General features: G+C 45.8%; 1 protein-coding gene across 3 annotated transcripts in view; it reads left to right on the forward strand.

Moving 5' to 3' along the window:
* Nucleotides 1-17,133, forward strand: part of DNTT (DNA nucleotidylexotransferase) — a 30,939-nt gene that overhangs the window by 9,116 nt on the left and 4,690 nt on the right. For 2 of the 3 annotated variants that reach the window (XM_082722122.1, XM_082722121.1), the window contains exons 2-9: nt 2,067-2,238; nt 3,195-3,323; nt 4,561-4,731; nt 5,689-5,760; nt 7,563-7,686; nt 9,512-9,644; nt 10,676-10,784; nt 15,012-15,257. In XM_082722122.1, coding sequence (XP_082578248.1) covers nt 2,067-2,238; nt 3,195-3,323; nt 4,561-4,731; nt 5,689-5,760; nt 7,563-7,686; nt 9,512-9,644; nt 10,676-10,784; nt 15,012-15,257 — 1,156 coding nt within the window. The remainder of the gene's footprint in view (nt 1-2,066; nt 2,239-3,194; nt 3,324-4,560; nt 4,732-5,688; nt 5,761-7,562; nt 7,687-9,511; nt 9,645-10,675; nt 10,785-15,011; nt 15,258-17,133) is intronic. The other variant, XM_082722123.1, reaches the window with a different exon arrangement.

Raw genomic sequence — 17,133 nt, forward strand, 5'->3', positions numbered from 1 at the left:
GCTACAGGAGCTGGACTCGGTTAGAATCATCTCAAATGTGGTCATGATTTCATTCTTCTTCTTCTTCTTTTTTTTTTTTTAAACAATTTTATTTATTTATTTGACAGAGAGAGCACAAGCAGGCAGAGTAGCAGGCAGAGGGAGAAGGAGAAGCAGGATCCACACTAAGCAAGAAGCCCAACACGGGGCTCGACCCCAGGACCCTGGGATCGTGACCTGAGCCAAAGGCAGTTGCTTAACCAAGCCACCCAGGCACCTCTCATGATTTCATTCTAAGCAGCTCCCAACCCTTCCCACCCAGCACTCTCCCCTCCAAATTACTGTGTGAACCAGATTAGCCTTTTTCTTTTTCTTTTTTTTTTTTTTTAAGATTTTTAAAAAAAATTTATTTATTTGACAGGGAGAGAGACACAAACAGGGGGAGTTGGGGAGGGAGAAGCAGGCTTCACGCTGAGTGGAGAGCCCAATGTGGGGCTCGATCCCAGGACCCTGGGATCATGACCTGAGCCGAAGGCAGATGCTTAACAACTAAGCCACCCAGGTACCCCCAGATTAGCCTTTTAAAATGACATACTGAGGCTATGCATGATCCGCTCACGAAATCCTTCACTGGTTCCACAACCCCAGAAAATGAAATGCAACCTCCTCAACCAGGCTTCTAAGACCTTCTATAACATGGTTGTCCTAACTGACTCAGCCATGTATACAACTACTTCCCAACATAAACTCTTCACTCTGGTCCAGCCAATTCTCTTACTTTCCTTCTGGTCTCTGAATCTTTTCTTCCAGGAGGACCTGAAGTTCTGCCTTCCAGGCCCCTATTCCTCCCCATCCATCCAGACTAGACACAAACCCCTCCTTCCACAAAGCCATCCTGCCTCTCCCAGCTCACATCAGCTCTTCTCCTTCTCTGCATACCACTTGCAGATGTTGTCCAAGCCTCATGTCTTGTCATATTATTAACTGTCTGCTTCACATAAGATACTAATATCCAGAAACTTCCCTTTTCTTCTTTGGTATCCAACTTCCTGCCACACCATCACAAGGAACCTAGAGCTGTGAATATAACAGTGAACCAAAAAACACCCAATGAATCCAAGAGTCAATTCAAAAAGGGAGAAAGAGAAAGAGGAAGTCAAATAAGAGAAGTGGGCAACAGAAAAGAATTCTGTTTTTCTCTTGGATGCCTAGACATGCATCTTACTATCTCCCAGATTCATAGATTATTTGAATGGAAAAAGCCTTTAAAAACATTGGATCCAATGATATGATGCTGACTGTGACAACTTATTGAAAACCAGAAATAATATACTTGACCCAGAAAGAGACCATCAAAAAGGATCAATACCATTTACTAGCTGTGTGACCTTCAGATTTTCACGTAAACTCTGTTGTTCAGTTTCCCCATTTTTGAAGTATGAATAATGTTAACACTTCCTTGAGGAGCTTTGGGAGTATTAAATGAGATGATGGATGAAAGATACCAGGATCGTGCTGAAGCATGGTACAGGCTCAGTGGTTACTGGGGGAAAGCTTCCCACCTATCCTCCACCACGAGCCCGAGCTTTGACAAACTTGGAAAGCAGTATTTCCTCAAAGCTGGTTACCATCTGTTAATGTGTTGTGAGATCCATTTAATGGGATGTTACAAACATATCTACATGTATCTCTTTCTCTTTTAGGTCATGATATAAAATGTATTTCTCATTGCGGGTCAGATGGAAAGGCATCAGGCTGAAGCCCTCTACAAATAAAAATGAAATGGCCCACCAAAGCCACACGAAGAGTGCTTTTTTACTAACAATTTCTTATCTTCCAACTTCTCTGGACTTTGGTTTTCCAAAGACCACAATCTTGTTAATGTTTTCTTAATGTAACATAGACCACTATGGCTACACTAATTAATACAGAATCCCTTCCATGGAGGCCTAAATTCTCTGTGCCTATAATCGGGTCTAGTATGCATTTTTCTTCATTAGACAGAATGTTCCAAACACCCTGAGGTAAGAGGAACACTCCTCACTTGAAATTCCCTTCAGCCCTTAATGCTGCCTTGCCTTCTACAGTGATTCCATCACCCACATTGTGGCAGAAAACAACTCGGGCTCAGAGGTCCTGGAGTGGCTGCAGGGACAGAATCATAAAGTCAGCTCCCAGCTCGAACTCCTTGATGTCTCCTGGCTGATAGAATCCATGGCAGCAGGAACACCAGTGGAGACGACAGGGAAACACCAGCTTGTAAGTGTTATGGTTGTGATTTTCATTGCCCTTCACTTGAGGATTAGGAACATGGGCTGTAGTAGTCAACAGACCTGGGTTAGATCCAGGTTTTCTGCTTACTCCCTGTGTGACCACGGGAAAATGACTTACCTATTCTGAGCTTCCTTTTCCTCCTCTACAATATAAGATAGCAGTAAGACCTGCCTGACAAGATGGTTATGAGAACTAGAGTCACATAAGGCAAAGCACTTACCACAGAGCCTGATCTACAGCATCCAATAGGGGTGCCTGGGTGGCTCAGTGGATTAAAGCCTCTGTCTTTGGCCCGGGTCATGATCCGAGGGTCCTGGGATTGAGCCCTGCATTGGGCTCTCTGCTCTGCAGAGAGCCTGCTTCCTCCTCTCTCTCTGCCTGCATCTCTGCCTACTTGGGATCTCTGTCTGTCAAATTAAAAAAAAAAAAAAAAAAAAAGAAAGAAAAAGAAATACAGCACCCAATAAATGGTAGCTAGTTTTATGAATAAGACTATACACAAATATTTCAAAATGTGGAAGCCTTGATGTTCTGGTAGCCAGAAGAGCAGAGGGCACCTGTTTTGTTTTGTTTTTCTTACTATTATCATTCATAAGGAAAAAAATAAGGAAAGTTGGACCCTTAATTCCAAGTCCTTCACTATTCATGTTAGAACTGTCTGGAAGTTTCAGACCATGACTATTTAAGTTCATGGAAAAGGAAAATGGTACTTAATTGATTGTTCTTTTTCATGTTTATTTTTCTGATGCAAAAATATTACATGTTAACAATAGCAAATCTGAATATTAGAGATGTGCATACCATAAACATTGACTCTCCAATAATTTTATCATCTCTCCAGAGACAACTGCCATCAAACTGCTGTTAATTTTTTTCTTCATAATATCTATTATTATTACTATCAATTGTTATTAAAAATAGATGTTTATGCATTTGTTTAGGTGAAAAGAGACTATTCAGCTAATCCCAACCCAGAGCTCCAGAAGACTCCACCACTTGTTATAAAAAAGATCTCTCAATACGCATGTCAGAGAAGAACCACTTTAAACAACTATAACCAAATCTTCACGGTAAGGCGCTTTACAACATCCAGGGCAAATGAAGGGCATGCAGCTTCTTTCCACAGATTTACAAATCCAATAATGAAATCTGAAAAATCTAGGAATGTTTTCCCCACACTCACTTACCCCCTTTGCCTGATCTCTAACTCCTCTTTTTGTCAAAAATGGATCGACTTCTGTCCTAGAAATGGACAAATACATTTGGAAATATATGTATATTTTTTAGAGATGATTTTAAATTACTATTTATTGAGAATTGACACTTTGGGGCACAACAGTTGTCAAACGCAAGTATTTGAAAAACCGAATACTGTAATTAGTCTAAAACATAGTTAGCGCAAGTTCCAAAGAAACAACAATAATGCATACACAGCCCTTCCTGGGCAGCCAAACACAGAGACAGCAGATCTGGATTTTCACCTTTCTGATCTTGGGCAAGTCACTTCTTTCTGAGCCATATCCATTCAACTATAAATCAGCTAGATTGTCCCTAAAGCCCCATCCAGCCCTGAAGTATGGCAATTGTGTTTCAAATGACCCTAACACGCCCACAGCTGTTTGTCTCCCAGCCTAGAGAAAGTAGTCAAGTGGTTAAAACATGCAGTTAGTCTATCAAACACAAAATTCTAGTGTCTAGACTTCCAGCCCCACCTGTACAAGGAAGACCAAGGAACGGCAGTACTGGGCGTGAGAGCAGGATGCCACACATCTACAGCTACTGAAATGCAAATGCGCCCTACTACAGACAACCTGCCCTGGGTCTGTGGCACTCTGATCACACCCCTTCTTTCATTCAATATGCCCATGGTAGGTGAGGACTGTGTTTTAAATACAAGCTAAGAGATGAAAGTGTCCAGTGACCAAGGCAGAATCCTGGCCACAGGCTGGTGTGGAAGTCTCCAGGGAAAGAGGGCAGCTTCTGACTAGTAATGACTAGTAGGATGCAGTGAGCATGAGATCGGGCTTTGCTTAAATCATTCCTGAATACCTAATTATCTAATGGCAGTGAACGCAAAGTTTCCTTAGGAGGCGCTCTGTTTGGTTTTTTGTTGTTTGTTTTTGAGCTGTCTTTTCAATTCAACTCCTTTCATTAAAAGGTAGGGGTGCAAAGATATGCTAGAGCCAATCTCACCCTTCAGGAGGTATTTCGACACTCAAGAAGAGCAAGAGGCATTTGCAGGTGACTGCTAGCGAGTCCAGGGGCCGGAAACAGATGGTGGTTTGCTTACCTGGTTTCATTCTTTAGGATGCCTTTGAGGTACTGGCTGAAAACTATGAGTTCAGAGAAAATGAAGTCTTCTGCCTGGCATTTATGAGAGCAGCTTCTGTACTTAAATCCCTGCCATTCACAATCATCAGTATGAAGGACACAGAAGGAATTCCCTGCCTGGAGGACAAAGTGAAGTGTGTCATAGAGGTAAGGGCGAAATGTGATTTGTCCGATTTCCTAATATGTAGGGAAGAGGGGGAAGTAAATGCAGTTAACAGATTTTCCTGTCAACTGTGTAGATGTGGGATGGACAGACGGATAGATGGATGGATAGACAGACAGAGAGATGGACAGACAGACTCCATACTCCAGTATTTTTCACAGCTGGGGCCACATGGGGCAAAGCTAGTGGAAACAGAACTTTCCCATACTATCATTGATCACAGTAAAAGACTCAAGTGTCCTAAAAGCTGGACAGCAGGGGATGGTCCGTCTTCAAACACAGGCTGTGGGAAGGACCGCAGTTCCTCTTACAGGATGCTGCCCTCCAGAATGGTGGTGGGAGTGACCAGGCAGTTTACCTGATTCTCCATCTCTCCCTGTGTGTTCCAACAAGAGAGCCAGGAATGGGGGATTATTTACGTAATAATAATGTTTAAGGATTCCCTAGCAAAGCTGGCCATCCACAAGTAAGTTTCAATAAAGTTAAGTGCAAGGTAAAGTATTCAAGGAAAATCATCTCAATTCTATTCAGAGCTAGACGTTCTAAGAGCTTGAATTTGGATTGGTTTTTCAATGGTTCCAAAATTAACCTGCTCAGGTTAATTTTGTCTCAGCTAGTTCATAGCCACTGAAGAGAAAATTATTACAGACATTTAGGCATACTATTGGTGAACATTTTGGTTTGGTTTCTGTGGAATTGGACTCCGATCCTTCTCTGCCTTCATCCCTGACAACTATAAAGGAGTACTCAGAATGAGCTGAGATTTCTAAACTTACAGGAAGTCTCTTTATTTTGTCAAGATTTGCTAGGGAAATATTCTGAGGGAACAGGGATACATTTTCCTGAACAATCAAGCTACTATATCTGGGAATTTGAGAGCCCTTGACTCTCTGATTTTTTCACCATCACTACTATAAAATATTTTTCCACTGCCCATGCAGGAAATTATTGAAGATGGAGAAAGTTCTGAAGTTAAAGCTGTGTTAAATGATGAACGGTATCAGTCCTTCAAAGTAAGTAATTTTAGATGTATTTATTGAAAATGTTTTTTTTTTAAGATTTTATTTATTTGACAGAGATCACAAGTAGGCAGAGAGGCAGGCAGAGAGAGGAGAAAGCAGGCTCCCCGCAGAGCAGAGAGCCCGATGCAGGGCTCTATTCCAGGACCCTGAGATCATACCTGAGCCAAAGGCAGAGGCTTAACCCACTGAGCCACCCAGGCACCCCTTGAAAATGTTTTTTCAGGGCACCTGGGTGGCTCAGTGGGTTAAGGCCTCTGCCTTTGGCTCAGGTCATGATCCCAGGGTCCTAGGATCGAGCCCCACATAAGGCTCTCTGCTCAGCTGGGAGCCAGCTTCCTCCTCTCTCTCTGCCTGCCTCTCTGCCTACTTGGGATCTCTGTCTGTCAAATAAATAAATAAAATCTTAAAAAAAAAAGAAGAAAATGTTTTTTCAGTTAATCCTATTACTTATTCTAAGTGGTTGTATCAGCTTGGGTTACCATGACAAAACGCCACAGGCTGGGTGGATTAAATAACAAATACTACTTTTCTTAGAGTCTGGAGCCTGGAAGCCTGAGAGCGAGTGCCAGCATGGTCAGGTTCAGGTTAGGGCTCTCTTCCTGGCTTGCAGATGGCCACCTTCTCAATGCGCCCTCACAAGAGGTCCCATGGGCCTCTTTTTTGGAAAAAAAAAAAAAAAAAAAAAAAAAAAAAAAAGATTACTTGTTCATTTATTTGAGAGAGACACAGCGATAGAGGGACCACAAGCAGGGGGAGTAGGAGAGAAGCAGACTTCCTGCTGAACAGGGAGCCCAATGTGGGCCTTGATCCCAGGACCAAGGGATCATGACCTGAGCTGAAGGCAGATGCTTAGCACCCTTGTGGTGCCTCTTCTTATTAAGGCACTAGTCCCCTCATGAGAGCCCTACTGTCATGACCTCATCTAAACCTAATCACCTCCCTAAGGCCTCATCTCCAAATACCACCACCAGGGCATTAGGGCTTCAACTAATGGATGGAGGGGGACACAATCAGTCCATATTGTGGTCTAGGAAGCAGATGCCCAGATAAATACGGATGTATGAGCTTACTGCTATGCTGAGGTACAAATTATCTTCTGGCATCTATCACTCATGGGTACAAATATCATGGGGACACTGGGACCATGGGACAAAACAAATCTGCTGGTAAAGAGCACACCTGTGTCAGAAGCTCCTCACTGCATCCTACTCTCCCTTGAAGCAGGGCCTATTACCCCCCCAGTGTGCCCCATCCTGGAGTTGCAGGTGACAGAGATTACTGCCCAGCCCTTCGGTTCTGGGGTGAGGCACAGGCCTAAAGGTGCTTGTAGGCGGGAGCCAAAGCTTAGAGTACAGGCAGCTTGGATTCAAGTTTGGGCTATCAGCTGGGCGATGGTTAGGAATGCATACAACCTACATGAGCATCCCTCTTAAAATATGCAGAGCATGAGTGAGTGTAAGGACCCTGGGCCAAGAAGGAGTGCCCAACAGAGAAAGCTGCTGTCACTCGGACTGCACAGGCAAGCAACCATCAGAGTACACAGAAGCCTGGGCAGAAGCCAGGTCCCGCCTCCTCACTTCTGTTCCCTTTCATAACACGTGTCAGGAGAGGACCCTCCTGAAACTTAAAGCTCTGTCCAAAGTTACCATCACCCACCTGCTTGTCATATTCAGGAGAAACTGGGTCAGAAATTTCCTTATGTGTTTTCCTAATCCCTTGACCTTGAAAAGTGTTGCTTCATTGTCATAGTGATCATTTCAAAAACTAAAGGCATGCCTTTCCCTCTGTTTCAGCTCTTTACTTCTGTATTTGGAGTGGGACTGAAGACTTCCGAGAAATGGTTCAGAATGGGTTACAGAACTCTGAATAAAATAAAGCTGGACAAAACCCTGAAATTCACACCAATGCAGAAAGCAGGTAAACTGTCCTGCCTACAGATCTCCTGCTGTGGTCAGGGGCTCATCAGGTGGTGGTAGAGCTAAGTCAGCTGAACTTCAACTCCAATGCTGGTACCTTGGTCACTTGTTTGCTCTCTTTTTTTTGTACTTGGTTAAAAGCACAAGCTTTTGGAATCAGACACACCTGGATCCAAATCCTGGCTCCAACACTGGGCAGCTGCATGATCTTGAGCAAGCCTGTTCAAGTTTCTAAGCCTAAGCTACCATGTCTATAAAAGGGGGGTAACATTGCTAGTAAATGGGGAATAAATCAGATCATGCTGGCAAAGCCCTTAGCACCAATCCTGGCACAGGGCAAAGACTCTTCACAAGAGAGCCCATCATTCCTGCATCCAAGCATCACACGGGGTTGCCCTGTTGATCTGGTTCATACTGAACTGGCTCTAGACGTTTGGTCCTTGCTGTCTCCCCTCGGGGAAAGGTGTGGGAGCAGAGTCAAGGGAAGAAAATGGATATAAAGATTGAGGAGTAAAAAATATTTGAGCAAACCAAGAGTCATTGCTGGCACAAATGTGGATCTGCTTTAGAAACCACAAGATACCAGTAAATAGAAGGGAAAGTGTGCAAATCTAGGCAGATGGTTGATCTAACTGCTCAGGACCTACCAGCTTGAGAAGACAAGACTATGGTGAGACAGCTGAAGGCTGGCAGGACTTCCTACAGGTTGAAGGTGGTGGCTTGGGTGTTTCCATCTATGGAGGGCTGTGGTACACTTTTTTAAATGAAGAAATGCAAAGGCCCAAAAAGATGTACGTGTTTTAAACATTTACTTTCAACATGTAATAGAAATATGATAAAACTGCAATCAGAGAGAGCAAGCCACATCCAGCAGCATTGAGTACAGCCATCCTGTAGTATATTACATCCCTGGTACTTATTTCTCTTGTAACTGGAAGTTCATACTTTTTTGACCACCTTCTTGCAATTCCTCCACCACTCACCCTCATCTCCGATAACCACAAATCTGATTTCTCTTCTACAAGTTTTTGGTTTTAGATTTCACATTTAAGTGAGATTATAGAATATTTGTCTTTCTCTTGACTTATTTCACTTAACATTATGTCCTCAAGACACATCCATGTAGTTGCAAATGGCAGGATATCCTCACCTCCATGGTTGAATAATATTCATACAAACATACACCCGCACAACTCCTTTATCCATCCACTGTTGGATATTTAGGTTGTTTCCTAAGACAGCAGTCTTAGCTATTGTGAATAACACTGCTGTGAACATGGCCTGCGCAAATCCCTTTGACATAGCATTTTCATTTCCTTCAGATGTATTCCCAGAAGCAGGACTGCTGGATCACATACTCATTCTATTTTTAATTTTTGGAGGAAGCTCCCTCCATGGGCCTGTGGGACTAACCAAATCATTATCACAACTGTGTCTGAACTTCCATCCACCACTTTCCAACTCTGAATCTTCCCCTCCTAAATCTATATGCATTATCTTTCAAGATTCATAGGACACAGTTTATTGGTCAAGAAGGCTGGTTCTTCAGTAAGAAGTCCTACAGCTTGCTTTCCAGGTGGATATGAAATATAGGCTCTTTCTCCGTCAGGCAATTTTAAGTCTCTTTCTTACAAGTCAGAAAGCAGAGTCATCATTACCATGAAAAATTCACAACCAAGAGTATAGAGAACACACTCGTCTCTGGGGAAAGAGTTTGGTGATGCCTGTGGTCATGTTTGCGCTATCTGGGGGCAGAATCCCCTCCCACAGAGGGCTGGTCATGTCATGTGTCACTCTCTCCATTGACCTGTTCAATGGCCCCTCAGGATTCCTCTATTATGAAGATCTTGTCAGCTGTGTGACCAGGGCAGAAGCAGAGGCAGTTGGCATGCTGGTTAAAGAGGCCGTCTGGGCATTTCTGCCTGAAGCCTTCGTCACCATGACAGGAGGATTCCGGAGGTAGATAATGAGAGCTCCTTTTGCCTCTCCTGCTCTAACACCTTCAGTGGCTCCCTATATTCAGAAGTTCAGGCTTCCGAGCATGGCACAAAGGCCTTTGGTGATCTGGTACCAGCCTGTCTCTGTGGTCTCATCTTTTGTACCTCACGTTCCCACCCCAGCAACCCCAAATGCCTTGTCTTTGCAAACACAGAGCTGTTTCATGCCTCTATGACTCGCTCGTCGGTCCCTTCTGCTTGGACTAGCTTTCCTCAAATTGTCACCTGGCTGACTTCTCATCTTTTAAGACTCAATTCAGGTACCACCCCCTCCTCCAGGCTCGACCCGACAGACTACCTCAGGGCTACCTGCCAAGTAACTTGTTTGTATACATCCTTTCCCTCACTTAGTTTGTAGATGTTTGTGCTCTGTGAGAACCAGGAGCCTGGCATAAAGCAGGTACTCAAGAAATACTGGCCAAATCAATGAGTAGAATGAACAAATTCTTCACAGAAACGTGTGCCTCGTTGGATGTTGAGGCCTCCTTCCTGAAAGAGAGTCCTAGCCTCCCACCCCGCCACTCCTCCAGCTCTCCCTGTGGCCCGCTTACCTGCTTGCTTTTGGCCATCCTGGCAAGCCAAGTCTGAAGTGAGGGAGCAAGTGGGAGAGGAAGATCAAATCTAAGAAAATGCCTTCAGTCAATGTCCTAATTCTGAGAGCCCTCTCTTGTATCATAGTTCTTGGTTTGCTCGTCGCCATTCTTGTCTCTATATGGACATGGGGGTGAGTGCAGAAGAAATCATTTCCTTTGCTATTTTTTACCCACACATATGTCATCCCGTACGCACTATGTGGGATTTTTTTTCTGTCATAAAGTTATTCTACGAAGAGTAGAATTGTACAACAAGGATATTTTTAAAAAATTTATCATGAGCATTTTGTGGTGCTCAAACCTTGAGCACAGGACACAAAAACAAAGGTGACTTTGTTTGGGAGCTAAAATTCGGAGCTAAAAACTAATTCCTTTCCATTTTATACTTTTTTTTGTTCAGAGGTAAGAAGATTGGGCATGATGTAGATTTTTTAATTACCAGCCCCGGGTCAACAGATGAAGACGAGGAACAACTTTTACCGAAAGTGATAAACTTATGGGAAAGGAAGGTAAGAAGAAGGATCAAAAGTGGATGTTTGGACACTCAAGCAGTCCATTAATACAACTGAATTTTGCATACTGTTTACCTCATAATTTTGTAATGACTATCTGATTGTCAATGATTTCCAACAGCTTACACAATAGCACATGACACCCGATGAGACTTATCTGCCTGGGGTCCTAGAGTCCATGTTGTGAATATCAATCTTGCATATACACACTTGCCTTGTTTACAACGAGGCCAAGGGTGTGTATGTCTCTGTATTGGACGTTCAGGAGCATTACATCTCTGAAACAAATGGAGAGCAGGTACAGACCTGGGAGGTATGAGATGGCCAGCCCAGTTTAGGCATCGGGCAGGACTGCTGGGATTGGGATAGAAGCAGCCAGGAGGTGTCGCTGGTGCCTGGAACTCTCTTCTGTTCAACAACTACCTTGACTTTGTCCTGAGATGGGAAAAAAGAAACTCATGAAAAGATGAGCTCAGAAGCACCAACCCACTGAGGAGATGAGACTTCTCCTAGGCTACCTATTGCCCAGCAGAGGAGGTGAAGGATGGGCAGCAGGGAGAGCCTCCTGGGCCCTGACTGGTGCCCCACTCCAGTGAGAACTCTACTTTCCAAAGAGACCAGAGGGCTCCACCCCAGGGACCTACAGGACTGGTGGGCTGACAAACCTAGGGCTGGTGTTTTTCTGGCCCAGCTGCATCCTTCCTGAGCAAGCTGGCCCCTGCTGGGTGTGGGCCATGCTCCCTGATATGGCAGAAAGAGAGAAACCTCAGATCAAGTGAAAATAAGAGCCAGAAACACAACACCCTGGAACTAGTAGCACAAGAAGGGAGGACCCAATGTAGGAACCAGATCCCCAGGCCCCTCTGTCCTTCTCAAAAGAGTGGATCCAGGGACCCTGAGAATGATCCTCCCAGGCCAAACGAGGAGAAGGCAGCATGAGAAGAGTCAGCCCCACCTACATGGGCCCCTCTGCTCTACTTGAGCAGGAAGGGTGGGACTTTCTCATAGATAGTACACTAAGTACACTGCATAGACAGTGGGGACTGCAAGGCCGGGGTTCCCTGTGAGGACCTATTCAGCCTTGGTTTTTACTTATTTATTTATAAATAAATAAAAAGATTTTATTTATTTATTTGACAGAGATCACAAGCAGGCAGAGAGGCAGGCACAGAGAGAGGGGGAAGCATCACGACCTGAGCTTAAGGAAGAGGCTTTAACCCACTGAGTCACCCAGGTGCCCCTCAGCCTCGGTGAGCGTGCTCCCCATGCCCTGAAGCTGTCCCGGACTAAGACAAAAATGGAGGAATGGGGACATGGGGACAAGAAGCCTTCCCTCCTCTTGCCTTTCCTCCGTTTGAGGCAGTCATAGGTCTGCCCTCCAAGCAAAGAGATGGGCCAGCGGGTGGAGGCCAACATTAAGCCTGTGGGTTTTATTTAGGACGTTCAAAGGACAGCCCTGCCTTTACTGGCTGCATGACCTGGGGCGCTTTGCTCAACCCTTCCTCATCTACGAAACAGGGATATCAAGGCTCTTGCCATTTCATTCACGGGGAGGATTAACGGAGAATCGGATAAAGCACCCGACACAGTGACTAGTAAGGGCGAACGCCTGCTAAACACAGGCTGTCAGCGTGATCACGCCCGCGCAATTGTCCCCTGCGCTCTGCTGAGAGCCAGGCCCGGCGCCAGGTGAGGGGACCCGGAAGTGAGTGGGCGCGGCTGCTCTTCCCTCGCGGACAAACAGGCCTCTGGAAGCCGACACTGAGGGCCAGCTGGGTGTCCCAGGTCTGCCCGCATCCTTACAGCCTGGGACCTGTCCCTCCCACCCTGGCTGGGAACTCTGCGTGCGTAACTTCCACCTCAACCTCGCTCCTCACGCCACAGACGTTCTTACCCCAACTCGCATTTTCCAGATTATCCGGGTGATCGCCCACGCAGGCCTACGCAGGCGCATACTCACACAGCACGCACGCGTTACGTTACATCACGTCACGTTACATTCCGCGTTACGTTCCTTGACTGTGAAGAACAGCCTGGCAGGGCTGGTCAGCTGACTCTGAATGCGAGCCTTCTAGAAGAGCCCTGGGTCAGTCAGTACACGGAGAGGGAGGAAAAGGAGCTTGGAGCACTGTTCTGTGGATGGGCGTCCACATGGCCAAGGCTCCTTCAGCCTGAAATCTCCCTGGCCAGCACAGCTCAGCCCAAGGAGGGGAGGACTGCTGGGGGGAGGGGCGGGGGTTGGGCCCTGGTGGGTGGGACCTTGGTCAGGGCCTCTCACTCCTCTGTTGGTCTATCCTCCCGGAAGGCTGAGAGATTCAAAGTATTTACACTCTAGGGAAAAGAATATATTCACTCCTGCTGAGAAACAGATTTCTAATAGGGGATGTAGAGTCTTCTGAGAAGGGGGTGCAGGGAATTAGAACACAAGGGCGGATGGATTGTGGCCCTCACATAAGGAGAGGGCCTCACCCTCTAGCCTCTCAACCCTCCCTGCTCCGCTGGCGAACCTGATACTAAACTTGGGGCCACGGGGACTCCCTCTTTGTGAGAAGTGGAACCTTGGGAGCTGAGCGCTCCTCTCCTACGGTACCCCAGGGAGGGAGGGAGGAAGGAACAGGGGAAGGCCCCCCTCTCCTTCTTTGTCAGGAGTCAGTTTCCAGTAGGAAGTAAAGAACATGCTGGTAGGAAATGTTCCCATCTACAGCCAGAGCCCGAAACTTCAAAGGAATTTTCAAAGGAAAGAAGTTACCGAAGGGGAAATGGGGGGCAACAAGGAAAGAAATGGTAGAACATAGAGCCCCAAAACAGCCTAGGCTAGAGAGTAGGAAGCAACATCACGGAGTGTGTGTGTGTGTGTGTGTGTGTGTGTTTGACAACGGTGCCCTGCAGCAGACGCAGAAGGGAAGTGCCTAAATAAGCAGACAGCAGCATTTTATTCCAGGCATGCCTTCCCAAATGCCTTGCAAGATTCAAAGCAAACCTTTCCCAAGGATGGCCCATTGTCTAGGACCAGCCAGTGTGGCAGAAGTGCAAACACAGCTTACAATTATTAGAAAGCCAGTTTTGTGGATTTTGGCGGGAGGTGGGTATTTTTGCAAATTTAACTTTAAAGAAAGGCTTGTGAATATTTTAATAGCTCACTCTTCAAAGGTACATAATTCAAATTACAAGAAAAGCTGCTGTAATGTACTAATTTATGTAAGTTTCATTAAAAAGCAGAATTGTGTTTTCCTCAGCTGGTGATTAGATCACCCTAGGGCAACATTTGCCACCTTCCCCAGAGGGTCTCCCGGACATCAGTGCTTCCCTCTCAGTCCCCTCCAAACGCTGTATTCTTTCTAATAGCGCTCCTGGGGGAGCCACTAAAGGACTAGAGTTCCCTCTTTTGAGGTCAGAAAAAGGATCCCCTTCAACGTTTGGCTGAACCGAAACAATGTCTCTTGGAGGGCTGCAGAAGAAATGCAAAGCATTCCTTATAACAAAATGAACAGAACCAGTAGTGCTCAAACTGTGGTCCCTGGATTAGCAGCACCCTGGGAACATGTTAGAGATGCAGAGTCTCGCCCTCCCTCCTTCCCTCCACGCAATGACTCTGGGCACAGGGCCCTACAAACTCTGCTGTGACAAACTTTCCAGATGCTTCTGATGATAAAATTCGAGAACATCTGACCTAAGGACAACAAATCACATACCTTAATAGCTATGATTGAATTCTTTCAAGGTTATTTGGTTTTTTTAGTTGACACTCAGATTTAGCATTTATTACTGCCATCTCCCTGCCTGTCCACCAAGCAGACAAATTGGGGCATCACTGGGCCCATCTTAGAATCACTTCCTATCTTTCTGACTCAGGAGCAGTAGGTGAAATAACCATCACTAACATTATGCCACTCTCCAAGGCGGACAGAGTGACAGTCTTTGTCCTCAAAGGGATAAGGCAAGTTTCTGAGCACTGACTTGTAATTCAGAAGTAAGGAGAAGGGTTCTCTGGAGCTTTGGCCTAATTGCTAAATTCCTCTGCAGCAGAGAGAGGATAATACACCCAGTTCCTGGCTTCCTCTCCCATTGTGGTCAAGTGGACTCACATACAGCAAGGACAAAACATGGCCACGTTCTGCTCAAATCTGTGAAGCTTCTGTTGAGAGCATTCTTTAAGAGCCCAGTATAAAACGGCAGACCCTGTCCACCGGGGAGTCTCCCTGATGTCTTTCTGTTTGTTTTCAGGGATTACTTTTATACTGTGACCTTGTGGAGTCGACATTTGAAAAGTTAAAGTTGCCTAGCAGGAAGGTGGATGCTTTAGATCATTTTCAAAAATGCTTTCTGATTTTAAAATTGCACCATCAGAGAGTGGACAGTGGCAAGTGCAGCCAGCAGGAGGGGAAGACCTGGAAGGCCATCCGCGTGGACCTGGTCATGTGCCCCTACGAGCGCCGTGCCTTTGCCCTGCTGGGCTGGACTGGCTCACGGGTAAGTGCTCTGTGGGTCCAAAAGATATGGGCTGGGTCTACTGGGGCCCAGGAGAAAGACAGCAGCAGTGGAGGCAGGGTAACAGGGAGAAGTGCCCAGAAACCTCCAGATCCGGGCATTCTACCTGCATGCAGTCAAGTGAGACTAATTAATTTAGAACAGTGTGGCCCAGGGCTGGCAGCTGCTCACCTGGGAGCAGGTGAGATATGTAAACCCCCCCCCATCTCCCACCCCGCCCCCACCCCACCATCCCTATCCGATCTCCTGAATCAGAAACTTTGGGGATGGCACCCAGGAATCTGTGTTTGAAAAAAGCCCTGCACATATTTCATATTTCTGATGTAGCTAGAGTGTGAGGACCGATGCAGAGAAAGCAGCAAGGTGGCTGAGCGTACAGGTTTGGCTTCTCCCAGAGCTGGTCATGAAGCACTGCTCTCCCTCCTACCAGCTGGGGGATTTCTAATGAGTTCCCTGTGTCCTTGAAGACTTGGTTTTTCCATCAGGTCCTAGGGACCTCAGCCACCTCTTGCTGAGGGGCTGTAGGGATAGGTGAGATAAAGCTGGCAAAGCCCTCAGTACCACATGGGCCACATGGTCAGTGCTGGCCAAGTGGCAGCTCTCAATCCCACCATGTTATATTCACAACAGTGGTGCCCCTGATTTGATTCTTATCAGCTTGAGCTCCCCCCTCTGATGTAAGCACCCCTCCCTTCTATCAGTGTCCCCGGGTAACTAGCTATGACTTTGGTGACGTGTGCCTTTAGAGGGTTTTGTGTAGATGAATGACATAACACAGATTAATTGTCCTCAACCTTGAGTTAAGTGCCCAGTGCCTTTGCTTGAGTTGCAGTTATTTCAACAGAGGGTCTTGGCCCTAGAATTTCTTACTCTCACCAAAAATATTGGCTGACATTTTTCATTCATGAAAGCTGGAAAAACTGATGGAACAATATATCATAAATGCAGCTTGTTGACCTGAATCTTTGGGAACATAGAGTCTGTTGAGAAAGGGGAGTTTCAAAAGGAAGTCCAAGGTTACACAAGATCAGGCCACTTAGGAATCACTGGCAGAAATGGTTTCCTCTTGTCCATTTTGTTTGAAGATGGGTGTAGGGGTGCCTGGGTGGCTCATGGGTTAAAGCCTCTGCCTTCAGCTCAGGTCATGATCCCAGGGTCCTGGGATCAAGCCCTGTGTCGGGCTCTCTGCTCAGCAGGGAGCCTGCTTCCTCCTCTCTCTCTGCCTGCTTCTCTGCCTACTTGTGATCTCCGTCTGTTAAATAAATAAATAAAATCTTAAAAAAGAAAAAAAAAGTTTTGAAGATGGGTGTATTTCCAGCACACTCTAGTCTCTTCTCTCAGAGTCCTTGAAATTACTGCTATTGGTTCTGCAGGTGTTGATAGAACACTAAGCTTTTCGCTGGGCCACTTTAAATGATTTAACCTCTTTAAGCCCCAATTGTGCCATCTCTGTGGTGAGTAACAGTGGTGCCCACCTCCAATGTCACCATTTGGGTTAAAAGAGAGGCTGCATGGGTTTAAATGTGGCATGTGCCCAGCGTATGGTAGCTACTCATGTTTTTATCTTTATGCCCTATTTATGCAGTCACTAAACATAGTGTGTTTTGTCTCCAGGTTGATACCTGTTGGTGGGCAACCAGAATTAGTTCTAGTCTAAAATTCTGTAGGTGAGAAATTCATTTTCACCTTTTTACCCAGAGGTTTCAGAGCCTAGGAATTATTCTCCACACATTTCATCTATTAATCTCACCTTAATTTGGGGGCCTCTAACTGTGAATGGTGCCCTTGAGAGTTTTGCAGTACACAACCTGCACAGCTATATGCAGCAGCTCTGGATCCATCTCTGAAGTCTGTTGTG

This window comes from Mustela nivalis (genome assembly GCF_964662115.1).
Source record: "Mustela nivalis genome assembly, chromosome: 2".
NCBI classification, from domain to species: Eukaryota; Metazoa; Chordata; class Mammalia; order Carnivora; family Mustelidae; genus Mustela; species Mustela nivalis.